Source organism: Eublepharis macularius, chromosome 18 (genome assembly GCF_028583425.1).
Source record: "Eublepharis macularius isolate TG4126 chromosome 18, MPM_Emac_v1.0, whole genome shotgun sequence".
Lineage (NCBI taxonomy): Eukaryota > Metazoa > Chordata > Lepidosauria > Squamata > Eublepharidae > Eublepharis > Eublepharis macularius.
Genome location: NC_072807.1, coordinates 34,036,277 through 34,059,463, shown reverse-complemented (window position 1 = coordinate 34,059,463; position 23,187 = coordinate 34,036,277). Strand labels below are relative to the sequence as shown.

The window sequence follows — 23,187 nt, the reverse complement described above, 5'->3', positions numbered from 1 at the left end:
CAAAACAGTGGCATCATATTTTTGTTTAGGAACCATTCAAAAAACAAAAGGCTAGCTGTGGATTCCACAGAACTCTTTGTCAGACAGAATGTGAAACAAAGAAACAGGGTGCGTGGGGGAGACAATTAAGGGGGTGGTGCTAGTAAAAGAAATGTACCAGCTATGCCTGGCTCGTGAATTAGAGCTGTGCATTTACCTGGGCAGAAATTCCATTAAATTAAGCCAATTTATACACCAAGCCCAATGAAATTTTTGATACATTTTTACTGCACATTTTGTATACAAACAGCTCCGCATACAATCTAATTCCCTGCATGTAGAAAACTAGGAGTCCAGGAAGCAGTCAACAGCCTTATTCAGCCTTCAGGTTGAGACTGAAATAGTGCCACAAACTCCCTGCAGGTAGAAAGCTAAGACATCAGGATGCAGTCACCAGCCTAGATCAGCCTTCAGGCTGAGACCAAAAGAGATGCACAAAGTAAGACACCAGGAAGCAGCCACCAGCATAGTGCAGCTTTCAGTCCGAGACTGAAAGAGTTTCACAAACTCCCTGCATGTAGAAAGCTAGGACATCAGGATGCAGCCACCTGCTCGCTTGGCTTTCAGGCTGAGATTGAAACAGTTCCACAAACTCTCCGGGTGTAGAAAACTAGGAAGCCGCTAAGCAGTCACAAGCCTCACTCATCTTTTGGACCGAGATCCCACTAGTTCCTGGAATAAACTCCTTATACCAATAAACCTAACACAGCTGAGGAATTCTTGAGGCCCCAAGGCTGGGTCTATTTATCCACCAAGCGCGCCCTCACCTTTAATAACAACAACTTTCGATTTATATACCGCCCTTCAGGACAACTTAATGCCCACGCAGAGCGGTTTACAAAGTAAGTCATATTATCCCCCCAACAAAACACCCTGTGAGGTGGGTGAGGCTGAGAGAGCTCTGAGAGAGCTGTGACTGACCCACGGTCACCCAGCCGCCTTCAATCGGAGGAATGGAGAATCAAACCCGGCTTTCCAGATTAGAGTCCCGCGCTCTTAACCACTACACCAAACTGGCTTTCTCCCTGACATACTAGTTTTCGCCTTGCAGGGATTTTTTTTTTTTTTAACAGGAGGGATGTCTCGCTGAAAAGGATGCCACCGCCTCTGCGCAGCCTGAATTGGCACAAAGAGCCAGCCTGCTGGGTTGTGCGCAAAGCACGCGTGACTCCCCACCAAAACATGCCCGGGATCTGGTTGCGCAACGCTGGGGGGGGGGCGTGCATACGCCCCCACTAGACCCTCCCCCTTCGCATTTTGCAAATCCGCTGCCAGCGAGGCCGGCCTGTTTCCCAGCCCGCTTCCTTCCGCCGCTGTCCCTCCCCTTGCTCGTCACCCGCAGAAAACGAAACTAATTTTTCCAAAGGCGCAAAGGACTTTTCTTTTTCTGCACCGTCCGGACGGATACATTCATTTCTGGGATCCACTTGCAAACGCAGGTAATTGACCCCCGGTCCCCTTTTCTCCTCGTGCGTGTGCGTGTTTCCCCGTTCTTCAAGCAGCGTTCAGACGTGACGGCGTGGGGAAACTGCGGAGAACCTTCCCGAGGTATGAGACACGAGTGTGCGTCACGTGTAAGTCTTGGGAGGCCAAGGTCTGGAGGTAGAGTTGTAGCCAGATTTTGTTCCTGGGGTTGGGAAACCGCGTGAATCTATTCTGGCAACACGAAACAGAAGTCCATGGGCACCTTAACGTCTGCAAACATTTATTCCAGCATGGTTCGGATGAGCCAGAGCTCACCTCTTCAGATAAAGGCTTATTTTATTAATTATTATTTATTTATTTATTTATTATGTCATTTATAATAGACAAAGCTTTATTTGTTTAGACTTGTACAGTGCCCACAGCCATTCTCCCTTCTCCAGGGACTTCTTGAAAGTCAACATGGTTTTCATCTTTTGTGCCTATGTGGAAGCATAAATTGCAGTCAGGGATTGGGAGGGTTGCCAACTCCAGATTGGGACTTTCCTGGAGATTTGGGGGGGTGGAGCCTGGAGGGAGTGTGGAGTTTGGGGAGGGGAGGGGCCTTTGGTGAATATGATGCCATAATGTCTACCTTCAGGGCAGCAATTTTCTCCAGTGGAACGGATCTCTGTTGGCTGGAGATCAGTTGTAATTTTGGGAGATCTCCAGCCACCACCTGGAAGTTAAAAATCCTGTGACAAGTAGGTAATTTTGCTGGGTTAGGACCCAAGTTCTCTGCAAGTATAACCTTTTTCTTGATGGGTTCTAAACATGGGGGCTAAGAACAAAACTCCCAGTACTACATTACTTTCTGTCGAAACCTCAGATATTCAGAATGATACAAACAGAACAAACTGTCCAAAGGATGTCTTAGAATTCAGTTAAGACACTGGTTGGTGCTTGGTACCATTTCAGGGTGAGTAAAGTCCACTTTTTGTGGCCCACCAAGTGCCGGAGGCTTTCCAGTACAGACCTTCAAGGTGATAAGAGTCCTCTGCTCTTTAGCAACCTCAGCTGCTAAGCTCCGGACACTGACTTGGCCCCTGCTGGTCTGAACCAACTAGTTTTGGGGGTTATGCAGTTCCATAAAAGGGGGAATGTGTATCACTAAACTTGTAGGGTAGACACATGTCAAGAAGCAGTGGCTGATCATCACGTTTCGGAATATGTCTCTGAATTGCTTGGAGACCTGCACTTCTCATATTCCCTTTGCTAACTGTAGCAAATGCCTCCAGCCCTTTGCGAACCTAGTTGCAAAAGATGTTGCCTAAACCTGCTGCTACAGTGGAAAACCAAAACAAATGGTGCAAGGCGAGGACTCCAGAATTGGCAGATAACGTGCACCAGGGATACGCTGCTGTTCGCTTAACTAAACTCAGTAATTCCTAGAGCTGTCTTAATCTTTCCCGTTATCTGGGGTTACCAGCTCTAGATTGGGAAATTACTGGAGATTTGGGGGGTGGAGCCTGGGGAGGAAGAGGGTTGAGGGGGGAGGAACCTCTGTGGGTTGTAGTGCCACAGAGTCCCCCTTCCAAAGCAGCCATTTTCTCCAGGGGAACTGAGCTCTGTAGTCTGGAGATGAGTTGTAATTTCAAGAGGTCTCCAGCTGCTACCTGGGGGTTGGCAACCCTATCTCAAACTTTTTTCTTATCTGATACTTTCCCTACAGTTGCTAGGTGGCCAGTGGAATGGCCTGCCTGAGGAGGTCAGGAGAGCTCCCATTCGCCTGGCTTTCTGTAAATGATGCAAAACCAAACTATTCAAAAAGATTTTTTACTCAGATAGGAGGGCTTTATTATAGGGAGGGGGGTCTCAGACGCTTCGCTAATGGGTTAGGGACCATAGACTTCACCACTCTGTTGCCTTACGTATTATCTGTTGCTTTAAATATGTACTCCTATGTACTACCTGTGCTTCATGCTGTCTAATGTCATTCCTAGAATTGCTTATGTTCTATTTCAGCATTTCTTCTACTCTCTATTGGATTCTCGCTAATGCAACATCTTTGTAAACTTGCATTTATTTACCATATGGCGTTGTTTATGGAAATGTCCTTGGTACTGATTGCACTAATCTCACACTGTGTAATCCGCCTTGAGTCTCAGTAAGAAAGGTGGACTATCAATGAAATAAATAAATATTGTTATGAATATCTTGTTAAGTAATCCTTTCTCCTAACAGAGAGGTCTCTTACAAAGATGCACAAAAAGCACCTTTCCCAAACAATATCAATCATCCAATCTTTCTGCCATGTTTTAATACTAAACAAAGTGGCTATATATCGTACTTCTTCCCTTTTCTATTTTATCCTCACAGCAACCCTATGAGGTAGGTTAGGCCAAGAGAGAGAGAGAGAGCGTGCCTGGTCAAAGTTCACCTAATGAGTCAAGATCTGCTACCCGATTTCCTTTACTTGGAGATTCTGAGATTAGAATACTAACAATGGACTCGTAAGCACAGTTACTCCAGTGTAAGCCCATTGAAATCAATGGACTTCGACTGTAGCAACTCTACTTAAGATTGCACTGAAAGACATGTAACTTTGAACTCACCCACCCTAGCCATGAACATTCTCTGGAAAAAATTCGAATAGGAAAAAATTCCAATACTGTAAATAAGCTGAGATCTGATATAAACTGTTTGATTTTCATCAACAGTTTACAAAGAAAAAAAACCCCATTACTTTTATATAAGTAATGAGAGCATCCAATAGTTAAATGTTATAGAGAGAGAGTATATTCAAAAAAGATCCAAATACTGGCCTGGAAATGACTTTTGTTGGGATGCTCATAAATGTTTTAAGACAGGACAAACTAGTATTTTTATGCTTCCCTTACATTGTTTGAAGTTTAAGGGGTAAAAATGTGCCTGGAAGTCTGAACATACTTGTTTCAGCATGCCAACAAACGCTGCCTTCACCTGTACATTTGCATTTTTGAATTTTGCTCATGTTTCCCACTCTTTTTTCCAGAGAGGTGCCACGCAGCTGCCAAATGTATGTCTGCGCCTCTGAGACTTAAATCAAATTTTCTTAAACAGAGGTTGCTCACCGCCCTTGCATTTAACATAATCTTCTTTGATGACTGTTTTTTAAATCTCATTGGAATTTGTTTCGGTTGCTTTATTCTGCTGATGAATTTATTAGTTATACCTTGTTTAGATCTGAGGGGAAAAGTAAAACTGAAATTTCAAAACAGCTCCATTGGTCTGTTTATCAAGCTTCTTATTCATTTGAGGAAGCCGTGCAGTTTTCGACATGGAAATTTTTCTGTGGAAATTCATAGCAGGGGGAAGTCCCCCCTTTCTCACCTGCGGATCAATTCTGTTTGAATCAGACTGTTTGGTTTCAAAGTTAGCGCAAAAGAGAGAGGCAAAACGCCCTGCGTTTTTGCACTCCCAAAGCTTCCTGGTGATACTGTGATCAATGCTACCTTTGTAAAGCGACTATGCACAGTTCTTGATTCCATTCCAACATCTGGGCGGAACTAAGCAGCCTTCTTTGAACAGCACAGCGGCCTTGACAGCTAAATTTTCCATGGAAAAATGCAGCTTCCCCCCCACAAATTTTCCGCACGTGGTACCAGTTTGTTCCAGAAAGACAATTTGGATAAATCCCGATCCTAACTCTTCTATTCCTTTCTTTTTCTTAGAAAATGGAGGAAGAATTTCAGTTCCTGTTGTGTGAGAAATGCAAGAAAGAAGCTCAGAACCCCAAACTCCTCAGCTGTCTTCACACCTTGTGCTCCGAGTGCATCGAAGAAAACAAGCCCATCGGCCGCTGTCCGGTTTGCACGGTTGTCGTCCGCCAATCCCAGGACAACCTCCTCTTCACGCAACTGCAAGCCAGTCTGAACACCTACCGGAAGATAGCCACCGGCAAAGAGTTACTGTGCCTCCGTTGTAAAATGGCGGCAGAGTTTTGGTGCTCCGAATGCAAAGAGTTGCTTTGCATGAAATGCTACGAGGCCCACCAGTGGTATTTAAAGCAGAAGAGCCACGAGGCCCAGAAACTGGAGGATGTGAAGATGGATTCCGCCACCAAATTCCTGGCAGGCATGCGGAAGTTCTGCACGCTCTTCTGCTCCAATGTATCTCACAGTAATCAGGGTCAGATTGCAAAGTAAGGCGTTGGGGGCACCTGCAAGGAAGTGTGGAAGGGAAAAACAGGCCATTTGGAAGTCTCTCTCCCCCTCTCAAGGATTCTATAAACTCTCAGGGGATTGGACTGTACAGATGTTTTCTGTCTCCCTTTTTGTTCTTCCCCAGCCGTCCTTAATGTCTCCTGGAGCATTTTCAGTCCTTATCAAGTTGGTCCCCATTTTGTTGGTCACCCAGAATGACAGAGTTGTCATTTTGGGTGTTTTGCCCGTTAATGGCTGAGGTTGGAGGCCCAACCTCTTTGCCAATATAGATGTAAAGGTCTTATAGTCCACATTTAAGAGAGAGATCGGTCTATAAGAGCTTGCTATAGAGGGATCTTTATTTGGTTTGTATAAAAATGTAACCCTTGCTTCGCTCTAGGAGTCTTCACCTTCTTGTTAAAAGACCAACCAATAGCTTGTAAAACTCAGCTGATATTGGGACTGGATGACTTAATAAGCTTGACATATCTTGAAATTGACTGTGCTTACACTCTAATCCACCTTGAGTCTCAGTGAGAAAGGTGGACTATAAATAAATAACAAGTCCCTTTTTGGTGTCCCTGGGACATCCTCCAACCACGTAGAAAGAAAAAAGGAAGGGGGTAAGAAAAGATGTTTCAAGCCTTGATCTAAAGACTTCTTTTTCTGATGTTGCATAGAATGCTCTGCATTTGTATTGTGTTCTTTTTCTTTCTTTCTTTCTTTCTTTCTTTCTTTCTTTCTTTCTTTCTTTCTTTCTTTCTTTCTTTCTTTCTTTCTTTCTTTCTTTCTTTCTTTCTTTCTTATTTATTTATTTATTTATTTATTTATTTATTTATTTAGCTTATTTATAGCCTGCTGTTCAGATACTCAATGCAGATTATAAACTACAGAAAGAGAGGGGGTGGAATATAATCATACAGTGTAGGACACTGAATGAACAGTGTGATAGAACTACGAATATGGAGGAAGCAACCAATCTATGGCGACCCAGCAAGAGGCTTTTATTATTTATTTATAGTCTGCCTTTCTGATTGAGACTCAAGGCGGATTACGCAGTCAGTTTTAAAGCTATTTCAATAAACAATGTAATTGGGTATATAAATGCAAATTTGCAAAGATTTAAAATGGGCAGGAATCCAGTACAGAGTTGAAGAAATGATGAAACAGAGCATGAGCAATTTCAAGCCTGATTTATGAATCAACATAAAAACTATCCAATAGGATCGCACTTACAGCAACACATAGTACGTAGTAGTGGAGTCTACAGCCCCTATCCCTGATGCATCTCTGAGACCATTTCCTTACAATACAGCCCTCCTATCTGAGTGAAAAGCCCTCTTGAATAATTTGTGGAAAACTAGGAAAGCGGGCGCTTCCCAGACTTCTTCAGGTAGGCCATTCCATAGGGTAGGGGCCACCACAGAGAATGAAGGTGTATGGGCAGCTGTTGATTTTGCTCTTGTGTAAGGTTGCACCTACAGAAAGTCCTGTTCAGACGAGCAAAGCTGCCATGGTGGGGCGTAGGGAGAGAGGTGGTTCCAAGAGTAAGGCGGTGAAGAGCTTTGTAGGTGGTAGCCAATACCTTGAATTGAGCCCGATAACTGATAGGAAGCCAATGGCGTGACTGCAGAATGAGAGTAATATTCATGCTTCTGCTAGCTCCTGATAATAATCAAACTGCAGCATTCTGCACCAAATGGAATCTCCGAGTTAGCTTTAAGGGAAGTCCTATGTAGAGTGCATTACAGTAGTCAAGTCTCAATGTTACCATTGACATGGATCCAGGTGGCCAGATTGGCTGTGTTGAGGTAAGTGGCCATCTTCCAGGCTAGACTGAGTATTCAGAAAGTCATTTGGTGCAGCTGTCTTACCTTGCTTTTCTAGCAATAGTGTTGGGTCCAGTATAACCCCATGACTCTTAATTGCATCTGCAAGGGTCGGATGGACTCCATCAAAAGTGGGGAGTACAGTGTCCTTCGAGGTCTCTGTACCCAGTGAGCATCATTCCCATCTCAGTGAGCATCATTCCCTTCCCAGTGAGCATCATTCCCATCTCAGTGAACATCATTCCCTTCCCAGTGAGCATCATTCCCATCTCATCTGGGTTCAGTTTCAAGGCACATGAGAAGCAAAGGTGGTTTGCTCTTGCCTTCCTCTGCAGTCTTCCTCGGTAGTCCCACATCCAAGTACTGTCCTTTTTTAACTTCCAAGACCAGTCCAGCCCATGCCACCTTCCCCTGGCAATAGAACTAGGAAGGCAGAATCGAATGCCACTACCAATGTGTTGTGTCTGTACTGTATTTTCTCTTGGCAGTATTTATTGTCGCCAGTGCTGCAAACCTCTGTGTTGCTCCTGTGCCGTGCTGGACAACGAACACTGCAAATTCTACTGTGACATCAACGTGGAAATCCAGCAGAGGAAGGCGGAGCTGCGGAGGATGAACGAGGATCTGCAGGAGAAGAAGAATTGTTACGAGCAGACCTACGGCGACCTCCAGCAACAGGCGAAGGAGATGGAGAAGGTGCGGAACAAAACCCAGGAGCAGATTCGAGAAAAAGTGGAGGAGATGGTCCAGTGGATACGGCAGAAGGGAGAGCAGCTCCAGGAGGAAGTGGACAAGCAGATGCAGAAAGAGTGTGAGGACATCGAGGCAAAGCTGCGGGAGATGGAGCGCGTGGTCAACCGGATGAAAACCAGCAAGCAGCTGGTGGAGAAGATGAGCGACTTTGCTTCCGACCAGGAGGTGATAGACATGCACCCGTTCATCAAGGAGTCGCTGGAAGAGCTCAAGAAGGAGAAGGTGTCTTTGCCGGGGCAGAGGGTCCAGATAAGGAACTTTGCGGAGATCAAAAACAAGCTCCAGGCTCTTTGTGACAAAGTGATGGGGCAGAAAGGTGAGGCGATCCTTGGCATCGGTTTACATTGCCTGCTCTGGTGGCATCTTGAACGAGCGGGCATGATCCCGTTGTGGCATGTCTTTGCCGTGCCAAAATGTGCCCGTTTAAAGAGGAACGAAAGATCTGGGTGTCCAATGCCATCGCTGTTTTTGATATCGGAAAGGGGGGAATATGGCATGTATCACAGGGTCTGGGCTAGATTTGAGTCTAGTGGCACCTTAAAGACCCAGCTCGATTTCTAGGGTAGGAGCTTCCAAGGGTCGGAGCTCCTTTTGTCAGAAGGAGTTAGAGTTTGGTCTCTGCTTTGCAGCAGAAAATCTCGGATTCAGTTCCCCGGCAACTCCAGTTATGAGGTAATCTGAAAAGATCTTGCCCTGAGATCGCGGAGAGCCACTGACAGTCAGAATAGGCAATATTAATGTAGATAGACCAAGGGTCTGACTCGGTAGAAAGCAGCTTTACATGACCTTTTCTTCTTGTAGATCTTGCCGCTCCCAACAATGTGCCGCCTTCTGCTCCTGCAATCAACTCGGTAAGCTGGTGGGAGGGCATGTAAAAGTTGACCACTCCTCAAAGATATTGAGGTTCAACGTCGACGGGTGGGTTTGGATCAGGGCATAGTTCCATAGGACATTTAAGCAGCCAGGTAGGGAGCCTGGATGGCAAAATATGCTGGGAACGTCTTTTGTCCGATGCCCATCAAAATAATTTGAGAAGTCGGATAAATAAGGGGGATTGCGGGGGGAGGATATGGTCTGGAGCCATAGCCCTGTATGCATGGGCTAACCTATCTTTTTTCCATTTGGCAAAATGGTGCACGGGGGGTGGGGGTTAACCCCCTCCAGTTTTGGGCCATATAAACCTACCTGGATCTCCATTTGGGAGAAATTGTGGCTTCAGTCTCTCAGCTAGGCTCCATGGTCATCTTGTTGATTACCTTTGGCCTTCTGATTAATTGTCAGAGGAATGGAGTTCAGCTTTTGTCTCTCGGGACTTAAAGCCATTTCATTTTCCACTTCTGTTTCTTTTGCATAAAGGCAGTTCTGCATAACGAGATCAGCCATCCCAACCCCCCGGGGAAACAAACACCTTTGTATACCATCAACCTTGCAAAGAGTCTTCATGGATTCGTAAGTTCTCTGTGGGTTGTAATGAGCGTGTTTCTACGCACAGTTCCTTCTGTTCAATTCTTGCACTTGGAGTCTCTCTACACGAGACATCTAACACGTGAAGAACATGTGTCGGGAGATACATTGTTAGTCGGGAAGAGTAGTTTTAAAAGACAGAGCTGGCAGCAGGGCAAAGGCTTTGCTGTACACTGGTGTGAAGGGGCTGTGGAATGCCAGAAGGGAAACTTCAGCCCATTATACCTTCTCCAGGTCCAAGCCTTGCTCTGGAAGGCAGCTCCAGCCCATTTCTGTTCCTCTCTGCCCTCTGGTTGAGATCCCACACAGTTTTAGACTGGAGAGGTGAAATTGACAGAGCCTTGGGGCAGTGAAGATGAAATTGACAAACTCTCTGAGCAACAAGATGTATTTCATGGCTGTTTTACCAAGGTGGGAGGGAAGGTGGCATGGTATACCAGATCTTGGAAGCTAAGCAGAGTCTGCCATGGTCAGAACTTGGACCACCAGGGAAGACTTGAGGTTGGTCTTCCCGGGAAGGCAATAGCAGACCACCTTTGCTTCTCACTTGCCTTGCAAACTCCTTGCTGGGATCTCCGTAAGTCAGTTGAAACTTGACGGCATGTATGTACATACGTTTGACAAGACAAAATGAAATTTGCCGATGAATCTTCTCTCTCAGCTCTCCCTGTTCCTCTTCCTCCCTTGTGACCCACTTACGAGAGAGTCTTGACCCATTTCTGAGTCCCACCCTACAGCCTGAGCATCAGTGCTTTAACAGGGAAACCCGGGGACCCCTCTTCCTCCCTGAACTCCACGGTTTGCTCTTGCTTCCTAGACCCCTTCCATAACCACCCCAAGAAAGCGACCTCCAAATCAATGTGAAAAATCCATCCAGGCCTCCCCAAAGTTGCTGAAGCACGAAGCGCATGACAGCCAGGAAGGAGAAACCTCTGCTGGTCTCACCCAAGACACAACAACGTGCATTTCTTGTTCCCACGAAATGACCCCAGAGAAAAACCAGAGAATCACCATCAGCTCAGCTGACGTGGATCATTCTCCCCCAGAAATCTATGAATCAGGTAAGAAGAGATGACTGGGCCCTAAACTGACCTCCCAAATACCTGGCTTGTGGGTTTTGTAAACATTTGAAAACGAAACGTTTGGCTTTTGACTTTGTTGTCCTCTATCCTGAAATCAGATTTCCTTCGATCCAGAAACTGTCCAGCTAGCCCTGAACTGTTTCAGTACCCCTAATGATAATAGATGTGGTAGTCTTAGCCCTGCTCTAATCACTGCATCCCATGGGCTCTCAGACCACACTAGAATTGAGGGCCATTTTTGGACCTGGGTGGAAGGAAGAAGTCCTGTTCTCTGACCATTGAAGACCTTGCCTGCTTCATCTTCTCCAAAAACTCTTTCCAGACCTCTATTTATTTATTTTATTAAATTTATATTCCACTCTCTCCCTGCAAGAGGGCTCAGAGCAGATCACAAAGTGCAATAAATACAGTAAAAACATGGTAGCATAAATTAAAACTTGAGTCAAGTTAAGTCCTGAACCCAAGTCTCTTTCTGTGTAATACGTAGCTAAGAACTTGGATTTGCAGCACAAAGGTTGGCACGTGGCCAAAATAAGTGCTAGGAACTTGCTTGTTAGGTGAGATTTCCCGCCTTCGACTGGGGGTGTCAAGTCTTGTAGGATGTGTTGTTTCTTGCAGCTGGTGGCAGAAGTGTATGATGCATGCTTTGGAATGCAAAGTTTGAAACCACCAAGGGTCATGAGTCATGTGGCAGTCTGTTCAGGGCAGGATTGTTTTCAGTTGGTGGTTGAGCATGCAGGCAAGATGCAGCTGGAGAAAAAAAAACCCAGGAGATTTGTAGCCAAAACCGCTTAAGATCTGTTCAGATTTGCTATACATGAATCACAAAATTCATCACTTGTCCAGTGTTGCTCGAGAAAAATTCTGAAGGCGTAGACCCCTTGTTTGCCAGCAGACATTCCATAAACAGGAGATTTCTTATCTATAGGATGATAAATGCCGTTTTTAGCCCACACCCCTAAATGGGTCTGCATTGGCGATGAGGCATGCATCCACTTGTGTAGTCCAGAGGAACCACAGGAATCTCTTTGTCTCTGCCATCACCCCAAACATCTTCATAAGCTGATAGGTTATGAGCCTCATAAGCCGATATGCTAACTAGACTTTCTCGGCTTGCAGAGGTCGGCAGTATCGTGATCAGCAGTTCCGAGGACACAGATGTTGACACCGTGGTAAGTTTTTAAAACCTCTTGGCATTAGTGAATGCACTGAAAAGAACTAGTGTAGAAGACGGAGCGAATGTAGCTAATCTCACAGAAAACAGTTGAATCCTCTAGTGGGGTTCGAGAAATATAGGACCAGCGTCAGCATGTGTGGACATGTGCCGAGACCCGTGGCCAGGTGGATGGCATGCTGCCCAACGAAGATACTTTAGTAAACACACATATACAACAATTCATATATCCATCATACTCGATGAATACAGGAAACAATATACAATGCTTTCGTCAGACCGTAACCTCTCCAAAAGTCTCTCAACGTTGGACACAGTCTCTAAATCAAGTATACGTATGTTCTCAGCCTTCCAGAAGGTCCAAACATTAAGGAACCCCGTGTGTGTCTTTCTCTCTGCAGGTGGATAGAAGGAAGAGAAAATTACTATTTTTTACTTACCCAAATTGTTACCTGCATACCCATTGATCTGACAGCCACGCGGGGGTCCCTTAGCATTTGGACCGTCTGGAAGGCTGAGAACTTGATTTAGAACTTGATTTAGATTACTGCGAACTTTAGATTTAGATTAGAACTTGATTTAGTATACTTGATTTAGAGACTGTGTCCAATATTGAGAGACTTTTGGAGAAGTTACCGTCTGATGAAAGTATTGTATGTTGTTTCCTGTATGAGTATGATGGATATATGAATTGTTGTATATGTTTGTTTACTAACGTATGTACAAATTATTCAGCTTTCATCTTCGTGCTGAGCACTTTATACATAAAAGATATTACTTGTTTATTATATTGTGACTAGTGTAATTATCCCCAGGTGTATCTGGTGGTGTATTTCTGTTGTTAGTTCTTGGGGACGCCGCTCTATTATTTGTGAGTTCAGCCTAGATACTTGGCAGGTCTGCTTGCAAAACAAAAAAATCCGGTGACACCTTAAAGACTAACCGCGTTTATCTCAGTATGAGCTTTCATGAGTTCATGTGCTCAGATATGTGCTATGAAGGCTCAAACTGAAATAGATGTAGTTAGTCTTTAAGGTGCTACCAGATTTCTGTTTTGTTGTTATTGTTGTTTTTGCAAGGCCAGACTAACACAGGTACCCCTTTGCAGCTGCTTGCATCAAGAATGGAAGAACACTCCACCCATCCCCACGTAGGTATCATTTTCACTGTCTCCCGTTTTTTACTGGAAGAGACACGTAGAGGGAGTGGAGGAAGACTCTTTGGCACAGTCTGTTCCAAATATGATTGTGCAGCACAGTTGGGGCCTTGCAGGATGTAGTGTCCCACACCTGGAGTTTTGTGTGACTGCACATGTAGAGAGAATTCTTAAGAAGCGGGAGGAATAGGTAGTGTGGAGTGCAACCGAAGGTGGATTTATCCTGAAAAAAAATAGTTGACCGCTGTACTGGCCCATACAAAATTCAGAACAAGAGAGAAAAATCTGTGTAATACCTTTTGATTAGGACCAGTCGAAATGACACACAAGTATTATGCAGTGTTTTTGAGCGTGTGTGAACCCTTCATTAAGCAGATGTAGCAGAATTTTTTTTAAAAGTTGGGGAGGAAAAAGGCAAATTCTCATGCCAGCTCTAAAGTTGTGGGATGCTGACAGGTGCACTAACTTCTTTAATTGCGTAAGGTGTTCGATTCTAGCACTTGCAGTCTGGGAAGAACAATGGAGGCCCAGTTGAGTGAGAAAAGGAAGTCCAGGTAGCATCCAAGGAAGTCCAGGTAGCATCCAAGGAAGTCCAGGTAGCATCCAAGGAAGTCCAGGTAGTATCCAAGAGCTAAATCCAGTTTATCTTAGCCTTGGACCAATTTATTTTGCTATGCTTCTTGCCTAATTGGGCTTTCAGAACCAGTTATCCCATTTCCAGTGTCCAAGCTCCACCTTGGACTGTATGGTGTTTGTTTGAAAGTCTTCATAAGCAGGTAAGCCGTAGGTGGGTCTAGACCAGTACTGTCTTCAGTTCTCAGGTGAGGACCTTTCCCAGAGCTGCTGCATTGGGACTTTTTCAGTGGGAGTTGGCTGAGATTGAACCCAGGACTTCTGGCACGCCAAGCGTGCACTCTGCTACAGACCCACAGCATTGCTTCCATTTAGGAAAACTTACAAACGAAGGAAGGCTAGAGTTCTCCTATCTGGAGCATTCCTTTTCACTTATTTGGAGAGGGGCGTTCTGTGGCAGCTCAGGCCTATTGACAGGGTGGTGCACCCTGAAATTGGCTGCCTGGGTAGGCTGTGTTGATGCCACGGTAAATACAAAAAATGTGAAGAGCAGATGTACATTTCCAAAGGCCCTCAATTGCATCTCCCTAAGTGACACGGGGTGCTCATCTTTTCTTAAGTTTCTGAGTTTAGCTTAGCAAGAAGGCAGTGGAACATCCATTGTGCAAAGTACGAAGTCGCCCTCAGATGTCAGTCACAGGGTTTTTTCTGAGATAAGTCCTGACGTTCTGCCTGCACTCGTGAAAGTAATCATACGAGAATTCTCACAATCGTCTTTTTCCTTTTCAGTGACGCTCTTCGTGTTCCAAAAGGCCGTCTGGCTGGATTACTTCTCTTTCTCGTCGTGTGCGAGGGTAGCTCTTGAGCCCTTCTGAAGTGATTCTAAAAAGTGCTTTTATGGCCTGCGTTTTCCATTCTCCATCTTGTTTGCTAAAATGGCCGCATCTCATTGTATCATGAACATTTCCTTCCCGGCTTGCAGTTTTGCTATCTTCCCAAGAATGTATTCATGTGCACGTATCTCGATGGTTGTACTGGACGCTTGCTTCTAAGTCCTACGAGTGCAAGATTAAGTTGAGCATTACGTGTCCCGTTGCTACGCGTGCCCGTTCCTCTTGGCGCAGTGTACAACAAAAGGGCTTTAAAGTGCCCCTGCAGCACTAGTGGCCAGTTGCCATGGGCAGCAGTGCTAATGGTTGCAGCAGATTGTCAGAAGTTGGTTGCAGTAGCCCGATTAGATGCTACTTTTACTTAATGCCCATGCTGAGGAAGAGTGTTTGGTTTCTGTAAAGGTCCTTAGGACTTTTATTTAAAAGAAGGAATTATTGCAATAGGACAAGTTTCTCAAAAGTGAGGCTGAACCACCTGCCAAGGTTTTATGCCTCCTCTTTCAGGACTGAAAAAATGACTAAAATTTAATCACTACATTTCATAGAGATTTCAACATCACTCCATGTTCTAAGCAGTAGAACGCAGTTTGCAGCGATCACGATCGCCTAATATTCTCCTCCTTAAAAGGAAATCTTATTTCGGTGCTTTCTCTGTCTTGATTCTGTAACGTTTGTAACATTTTGAAACTTTTAGATTGTTCAGATCAGTATTAAATAGTCCAACAAACGCTTCCCGCATAAGTTCGTAAGCTCTGTTTTTTTCAGAGGACTGCAAAAGGTTGATAATAAGCCCCGTACAAAAATGAATACTTGGCTGGCTATGTAGTCTGTTGCCAAAACAGGATCAAAAATAGGAATTTTCATTTCTGTATTTGTTTGTATGGTGCTTTGCAAGCTAGCTTTTGGGGGTGTTGACAAATAGGGTAAATGAGCAAACCTTCACTCTTATGAAGCCGTTTATGTTTATTTTTTTATTTTATTATTCAATTTCTAACCTGCCCTCTCTGCAGCTGGGCTCAGGGCGGGTTACATCAAGCAAGGATACAATTAAAAATCACAATAAGATCTTCAGGATTTAAAACCCAATGGTAAACATAATTTCAGTTCATCAATACAGTTAAAAATTTCCAGCTACAATTCTCAAGATTGGTCCAAGTCCAGCATCCATCTCTGCTGGTACTACGCAGCGGGGAAGGGGAGTCAACGTTTTAAACAGGATTAATTTAAATGAAATCCAAATTTAAAGTTTATATTAAGTTACATATTAAATATGGGGCGAAAGGTCCCACTTTAGGCCATATATAGAAGGCTGTTGTTATTAAAATTCTCCTAGTTTGATAAAAGATCCCTCTCTATCATTAAAACAAATAACATCAGGGAGAAAGGGGAGCAACTTCTGCCTGTATGTGGTAGTTTTCGACTTGTGGGGTGTGTGTTTAAAAAAACAACAACGGAGGGTGGTTCCAGTAATGTGATTCACCACTTGTGGTCTGAAATGCCACATGTGTGAAGGGAGGATGTTGGGAGTGCACCGACAGAGGGTGATGGGTTCAGGATGACCATCACGAACAAAACTGCATTTGGCTTCAGACATCGGAATGCAGCTAGCAACATACATTTTAAGCGGGCATTGTTGAATAGTGTGTATTCAGCGTGACTGCACCAGCTTTAGGAGGATCCACAAAGAGTCCCCACCTTGTTTGTTTGGTAAAGGTGTATAATACAATTTATTTACAGGTGGATATAGAGCAATATATATACAGTTTATAGTCCAGAGAGACAAAGTGCTTCGCCTACATCTGGACTCGAAAGAAGCCCCAACCATACTGTACATAGTAGCTATTTATACATGTAGACACCCAATCGGATGCATGCATGAGTTTAGCTGAGTCATTCACTTCTTGACTTAACTATCTGACTCTTTGTCACCTGATGTGTCTACCTGTCATACTGATCGTTCTGGTCTAAAGCCTCTGCACACTGGCTTTTGACACTTAGATATCAACAGGCATGTGGTTCTGCTCCCACCTCCCCAACCCTGTATAATGGCATGGAGCTGGTTATCTGAAGAATGACAAAGTGGTACAGTCCACAATTCTACCACCGCACTCTGCCAGGACCCCCAAATTACTCTGTTGTGTAGCTAGCCAGCAGTCATTTCCTTTTCGTTAGCCGTTAGCCTTAATGTAATACTACCTTCCTACATATTGTGTGCTCTTTTTATTTTATATTCTGCTGTAGTACAATAAAGATCCTTCTTCGGTTAAGCTTGAACAAGCTGTATCAAAAAGTGTCCTCACCCACTGGCCTGCTGCTCAGCCATTTGCTAGTACTTTGCACATGTTCAGAGGTTCACCAGTGTCTGAATGGCTGGAACCTAAAAACATTTGGTGGTGGCAGAGAACGAAGACACTGCTGCTAGTGGAAACTGAGAAGCTCTCCCCTGGTCATAATACCCCCACTGGGGACAAAGATGGGGGAGAAATGCAGAAAATACGTTCAAGGTAACTTCCACCAAACACCCACAAAATCACAACCTACTATGAAACGATGTACAACAAGCTGCTTACACATAGCATAGAAACCAAGTAGCATTAAAAGTTAATCTGCATTAGAAACCATCAGTTGAAAGCTCAATTAAGGAGAAATCTAAAAAAGGGTAACAGCGGAGGAACATCAGTCCCAGATGTATCAAATCATAAAAGCCTGAGTGTACAAGAATGCTTTGACCTAGTGCCAGAAAATGGATACATTTGGTGGCACGTTAGGGGGAGGACATAGAAGGCGCATAGAACGCACCTGTGTTACTTCCAGGGACACCTGGGCCTTGGGTGGCAATCTTTTAAGCTTGGCAGGCTGTCAATAGGAAGACTTGTAGGTCTTGCTTTACATGGTGGGAAGAGACTGATGTTCATGCAGCCCAGAAATCGCCAGTGAGAGGTTCCTCTTCAAAGCCAGTAGGTGTCAGTATTGCCTCAAAATTCACCAAACTTATCCTCGCACCCCAAAGGCACAATTTGAGGCACTGGACTTTATGCAAAAAGATCATCCCGCTGTGGAGACATTTGCCTCTGCAACTGAAGTATTTTTAAATGAAGGCAGAAGACCTGGTAGCAGAAAAGGGTGATTTTTCCAGCAGAGGAAGAAGAGGCTGTTATAGTGACAAAGCAAAAAACCCCAGCTGGGATATGTAGCGAGGCATCTGGAATGCATCGAAGTGACTGTTTATCGCTCTTGTTTTGTTCCCGAGAAGCTGCACTTGGATGGTTTATGGTTTTTTCCTTGCTGTGCAAGAAGCTTGAAAGAAGATTGGAATGTGGGCAGGGTAATCGGGGAAAACAAAGGTCAGATGTGGAACAGACGGGTCACATCTCGCATACAGCAGCACAGAGGAAATTGCAGCGCAAATCAAGCCAGGGTGGATCTGGGTGCAACGGCAGAGGCAATGGGACCTCGGCCACCCTGAAGGATGAACCCACAAAATTGGTTGGATTTGTCCCTAGGTATTGTTTTGCAGGGAAACCTCCAAGAGGTATTAAAATCCTGGAAAGAGCCTCATGGCGCAGAGCGGTAAACTGCAGTACCGCAGCCCAAGCCGTTGAAATCAGTTGTTGATTTTAATGTTTATGGTGTTACTGGTATATCTGGACACTGCTTTGGGATGTATGTCAGAAAAGCAGTCTGCAAATATTTTAAATAAGTACTCCAATCAATAATTGCACATCCCTTCAAAGGACACAGGACACTACTTATATACTATTCCTTTTTAGCTTTTCACTGTCATCAATGCTAGAAGAATTAAGGGCCCCGTGGCACAGAGTGGTAAGCTGCAGTACTGCAGCCCAAGCTTTGCTCACGACCTGAGTTCGATCCTGGCGGAAGCCGGGTTCAAATGGCCGGCTCAAGGTTGACTCAGCCTTCCATCCTTCCGAGGTTGGTAAAATGAGTCCCCAATTTCCTGGGGTTAAAGTGTAGATGACTGGTGAAGGCAATGGCAAACCACCCCGTAACAGAAGTCTGCCAAGAAAGCAACGTCCCCCCATGGGTCAGTAATGACTCGGTGCTTGCACTTTTTCCTTTACCCTGGAAAAACCACAAGCAGGGGTAGATGAAGTTGCTGTTGGTAAACTTTGCCAACACATACTTTTAAAAGCTGAAAGTTGATTACCACCAGTAGGGGGCAGCTCGGCCTCCCCCCACCCTGCCTGATTAAAGTGGTTATTGAACAGAAATCCAAGCAGATTGGAGCCACAGTTGTATATGGCGCTTTGCCATCTTCTGGCCAATCAGCGGCCCCTCTGTTACCTTCTGGTGGGTGTTTTACTCCAGGTGATCAGAGAGAAATTAAATGCATGCCACATGCCCAGACCCCCAGGAGTTGGCTAGAAGAGGACACACTCACAAAGGGAACATAATAGCAAACTGCAGCCCTGTGAAACAATTTGCTGCTCCCAAAATGCATGGCTACCTCTGAAGAGAAAGCATTTCTCTTAGTCCAAAACCCAGATTTCCAGGGTCAATTTAAAAAGCAGCCCTTCGGTCCTGCCTCAATAGATGCAGTCCCTGATGTCTATTTTCAATTCCAGCAGCGTGGATAACAAAATGTCATGCTGTGACAGAGAAGGAGGGAAATCCATCCATTTTGAGGGGATAAACGTGTCCCAAGTTTACTTAGAACATAGTCCTACCAACTCCAGTAGGACTTGACTCCCAAGGAAATGTACATAACGTTGCAGATCTAGACCTGTGCCTGGCTCAAGTCAAGTCTCTGTGGCTACAATCTTTCTCCTATTTAGGAGCGGTGATTTTTATGTTTTAAAGGTGCATGGATAGCCCAGGCAAGCATGCTTTCATCAAATCTCGGAAGCTAAGCAGGGTTGGCCTTGGTTAGTAATTGGATGGGAGACCTCCAAGGAAGACCAGAGTTGCTATGCAGAGCCAGGCAGTGGCAAACCACTTCTGTTAGTCTCTTGCCTTGAAAACCCCAGCAGGGGGTGCCATAAGTCTGCTATGACTTGACAGCACTCTCCACCAGCACGTTTATAGATAAGGCTGCACTGATTTCCATCCATTCCTCCCACCCTCTGCAGACCCACTAGACTGCTTTTGAAGATCCAGTCTTTCCGGCTGAACATGATGAGCCAGTGTGCGAGGTTCAAGATTTGGGAAAATCCCCTTAAAACAGTGCCAGCACTAGGAGTACCATCATAAAAAAGCATTGCCTAGCACATAGTGTAATGTAGTACTAGTGCTGAAATAGGATCTGGGAAATCCAGGTTTAAAGCTCTCAGCCTCAAACAGAAGAAATGAAGAGACATCTATAAAATGCAAATTCACACTCCATTTTGTCTTGGTAATATGAAGGAGAAGGCATTTAACCCTTCAACCTCCATGCAGGAAGCCAAATTTTGAATAGCGAAACCTGAATGGAGGGCAAAGAGTTAATACAGCCTCTCCTTTTCCTGCACAGCTTTGAGGCAATGTGAGATTGCAAGAGTCTGCAATTTATAGACGACCAACATGATCTTGTCTGAACTCTCAGCCATCAACCTAGGACAGGGGAGTGATCAGTCACATGCTCTCAGCCTCTCCTCCCTCACAGGGTTGTTGTAAGAGTAAACCAAGAAAGAGATAATCGTGTATGGAATTAATGCACAAAGTAGGTATTTTCAATGGATCAAGTTAGCCATAATTTAAATCCCCTTGTGGGATAAACGTTTGAGAGTCTGAGCTCATGGTGAATTTCTGTGTGTGTGTGTATAGTAAGAAGAGTTCTTCAAAATCAAGAAATGTAGATGCCCTGCCAACTTACTTCCAATACACATTGAGTGATTCTGCACACATTGGATAATGCACTTCCAATCCTCTTTATAGATCATTTGGAACGGATTTTTTCGTGTGCGGAACAAAAAATCCACCTCAAACGATTGATAGAGTGCATTATCCAACGTGTGCGGAATGACTCATAGTTAAAGACATCTAGAAGAGTCCTTAGAACACACAAAGATTATTTTTCCTTATACAGCAGAACCGAGTGGGCACGCATTTTAATTAGCTTCGTCACTTTTGAACTAATCTCCTGAAATGACGCAAAATATGCCCCACGCCGGATTCAGTGTTATTAATAATGTATTGCTTCATTTAAACCATTCTTAAAAACCTCTGCAAAAGCCCGTGGCAAAGCCTTCTCTCAGCGCAAATCCACAGCATTTATGAAAATCGTTTTTACCATTTTGCCCTCCCTTGAAAAGTAATTAAAGCCCAAGAGGCAGAATTTTGTGCTAACTTGTGCTGGGTGATTGCAATGAGATGGAATGCAAGGATGTAAAATTGGCGACAAAGTTGGTCCTGGTAGGCCAATGATGGGATTATATCTATAGTCAAGATAGTACAACGCGGTTGTACTTGGACTGTCTCCCTGCCTTTGGCTACGTAGAAGCCCCAAAGGATAATTAAAAACCCCATAGGTTAGCGAACAGGCTGTACACCCCTTTCCCAAGCACGGCCTTTGGAAAGGTCTCCCCTTTGCCTGCTTTTTGATTATTCTGGCACTCATTTACACCGCAAGCTCTGAAGCACCGTGTGATTAATGCTTGCAAATGCCGCTGTGGCTCATCACAGAATTGGACTCGGTTCGAGACAAGTGGAATTGCACGAATTACCCCTCAAATTACCCTCTTATCAGCCAGCCCTGTGCCAACCCTGGTGGGGGTGTGTGTTAGGGGGGAGGAAGCGAAGATTATCATTATGGGGAACAATGGTATCTTGATCACAAAGGACCTCAAGAGGCACCTACAAGCAACAAACATTGCGATGGGTCTGTGATGACGGCCAGCCAGTCTTGCAGGGCTGAAGGAGAAACAAAGGGAGGGAATCAACTCATCAAGTTGATAATGAGGGTCCCCCATCTCTCTCCCAGATATTTCCCTCAATCGGCCTGTCAAGGCAAGGATGGAGGTGATGGGCTTTTGATTGTGATGCTATTTGCTGCCCAAGAATGCCTGACAGAGGTATGGGGGCAGCCGGGCCCTTGCAAGGATAGCAGTTATGGGTCCAGCAAGGGGAGGGTGTTTATTAAGCGTCCCAGCAGCTTAGATCTTCCCATTCACCCACTCCAAACAGGTAATGGATCCTTGCATTCTAATCGTGTTCTGGGTGGTAAGCTATGGCAATATTTTTTAACAATTCTGTCCAGTACCCGCTCCAGAGAAGAGGAAAGCTCGGGATCCCACAAATGAAAAATTATTCCCTTGACACCAATACAAGAGAAGATAAATATCACCAAGCCAGCATTTTATGAGATCGGTAGACATACATATATGCCAATTTATGTTTGTGTGCTAGATTTACTGTTGTGCAGTAGGTATTTCAAGATTAGGAGACTACAGGAAAAAGAAACAACATCTTTTTTGCACAGATCACAGTTGTAAAACTGTTTCCTGAAAACCTTGGGGTTCTTCAGATCATAGAATCATAGAGTTGGAAGGGCCATCCAGGGCCATCCAGTCCAACCCCCTGCACAATGCAGGAAATTCACAACTACCTCCCCTTCCCCCCTACACCCCCAGTGACCCTTGCTCCATGCCCGGAAGATGGCAAAACACCTCCAGGATCCCTAGCCAAACTGGCCTGTGGAAAACTGCTACCTTACCCCAAGGTGGCGATTGGCATTATTCTGGGCATGTAAGAAGGGGTCACGAGAACCAAGCACTGATACAACCCATTCCTGCCTCCCTCTCATGCTCTGCCCAGGTTCACAGAATCAGCATTGCTGTCAGATGGCTATCTAGCCTCTTCTTAAACACCTCCAACGAAGGAGAACCCACCACCTCCCGAGGAAGCCTGTTCCACTGAGGGACCGCTCTGACTGTCAGGAAGTTCTTCCTAATGTTTAGCTGAAAATACTTTTGATTTAATTTCAACCTGTCGGTTCTGGTCCGACCTTCTGGGGCAGCGGAAAACAACTCTGCTCCGTCCTCTATATGACAGCCTTCAAGTACTTGAAGATGGTTATCATATCACCTCTCAGCCATCTCCTCTCCAGGCTAAACATACTGAGCTCCTTCAACCTTTCCTCATAGGACTTGGTCTCCAGACTCCTCACCATCTTCATTGCCCTCCTCTGGATACGTTCCAGCTTATTTATATCCTTCTGAAATTGTGGTGCCCCAAACTGAACACAATACTCTAGGTGAGGTCTAACCAGAGCAGAGTAGAGCAATACCATCACTTTGTGTGATCTGGACACTATGCTTCTGTTGATACAACCCCAAACTACATTTGCCTTTTAGCTACCACACCACACTGCTGACTCATGTTCAGTGTATGGTCTACTAAGACCCCTAGTTCCTTTTTGCTTTGGGGCAGTTCCTCAATGAGAAACATGGCAACTGTAGGTTTCATTTGTTCTTCGCTGCCAGTCTTTTGCTTCAATGCACGGTCACAGGATGCGTTCCATTTTGCATGCACACAGTTTGCACAGGGCAACAGTTGGACCAAGCAGAATTGTCTGGAGCCCCACACAAATGGAGGGCAGGCCTTAAAACATAGTGCAGAATCCCAGGCAAAATCCTGGCCCAATGGACCCCATTGGAGCAGGACATTCAAAAAGCGGAGAACTAGGCAGTCAAGTTTCTTGGCAC

The 23,187-nt window shown here is 44.9% G+C and overlaps 1 protein-coding gene across 3 annotated transcripts; it reads left to right on the top strand.

The window, feature by feature from the left end:
- The first annotated feature begins 1,354 nt into the window (after positions 1–1,354).
- Positions 1,355–15,280, top strand: LOC129345655 (protein PML-like). Of its 3 annotated transcripts, none has more exons than XM_055002877.1 (9): positions 1,355–1,478; positions 5,154–5,623; positions 7,942–8,522; positions 9,008–9,057; positions 9,563–9,655; positions 10,488–10,731; positions 11,872–11,924; positions 13,035–13,076; positions 14,445–15,280. In XM_055002877.1, exons 2-9 carry the CDS (start codon positions 5,157–5,159, stop codon positions 14,445–14,447), a joined length of 1,533 nt encoding a protein of 510 aa, XP_054858852.1. In that variant the 5' UTR covers positions 1,355–1,478; positions 5,154–5,156; the 3' UTR covers positions 14,448–15,280. The 3 variants fall into 3 exon arrangements, with proteins under 3 accessions (XP_054858852.1, XP_054858854.1, XP_054858853.1); XM_055002878.1 differs by lacking the exon at positions 1,355–1,478 and adding an exon at positions 1,528–1,587; XM_055002879.1 differs by lacking the exon at positions 13,035–13,076 and having other exon boundaries at positions 1,356–1,478.
- Positions 15,281–23,187: the final 7,907 nt, after the last annotated feature.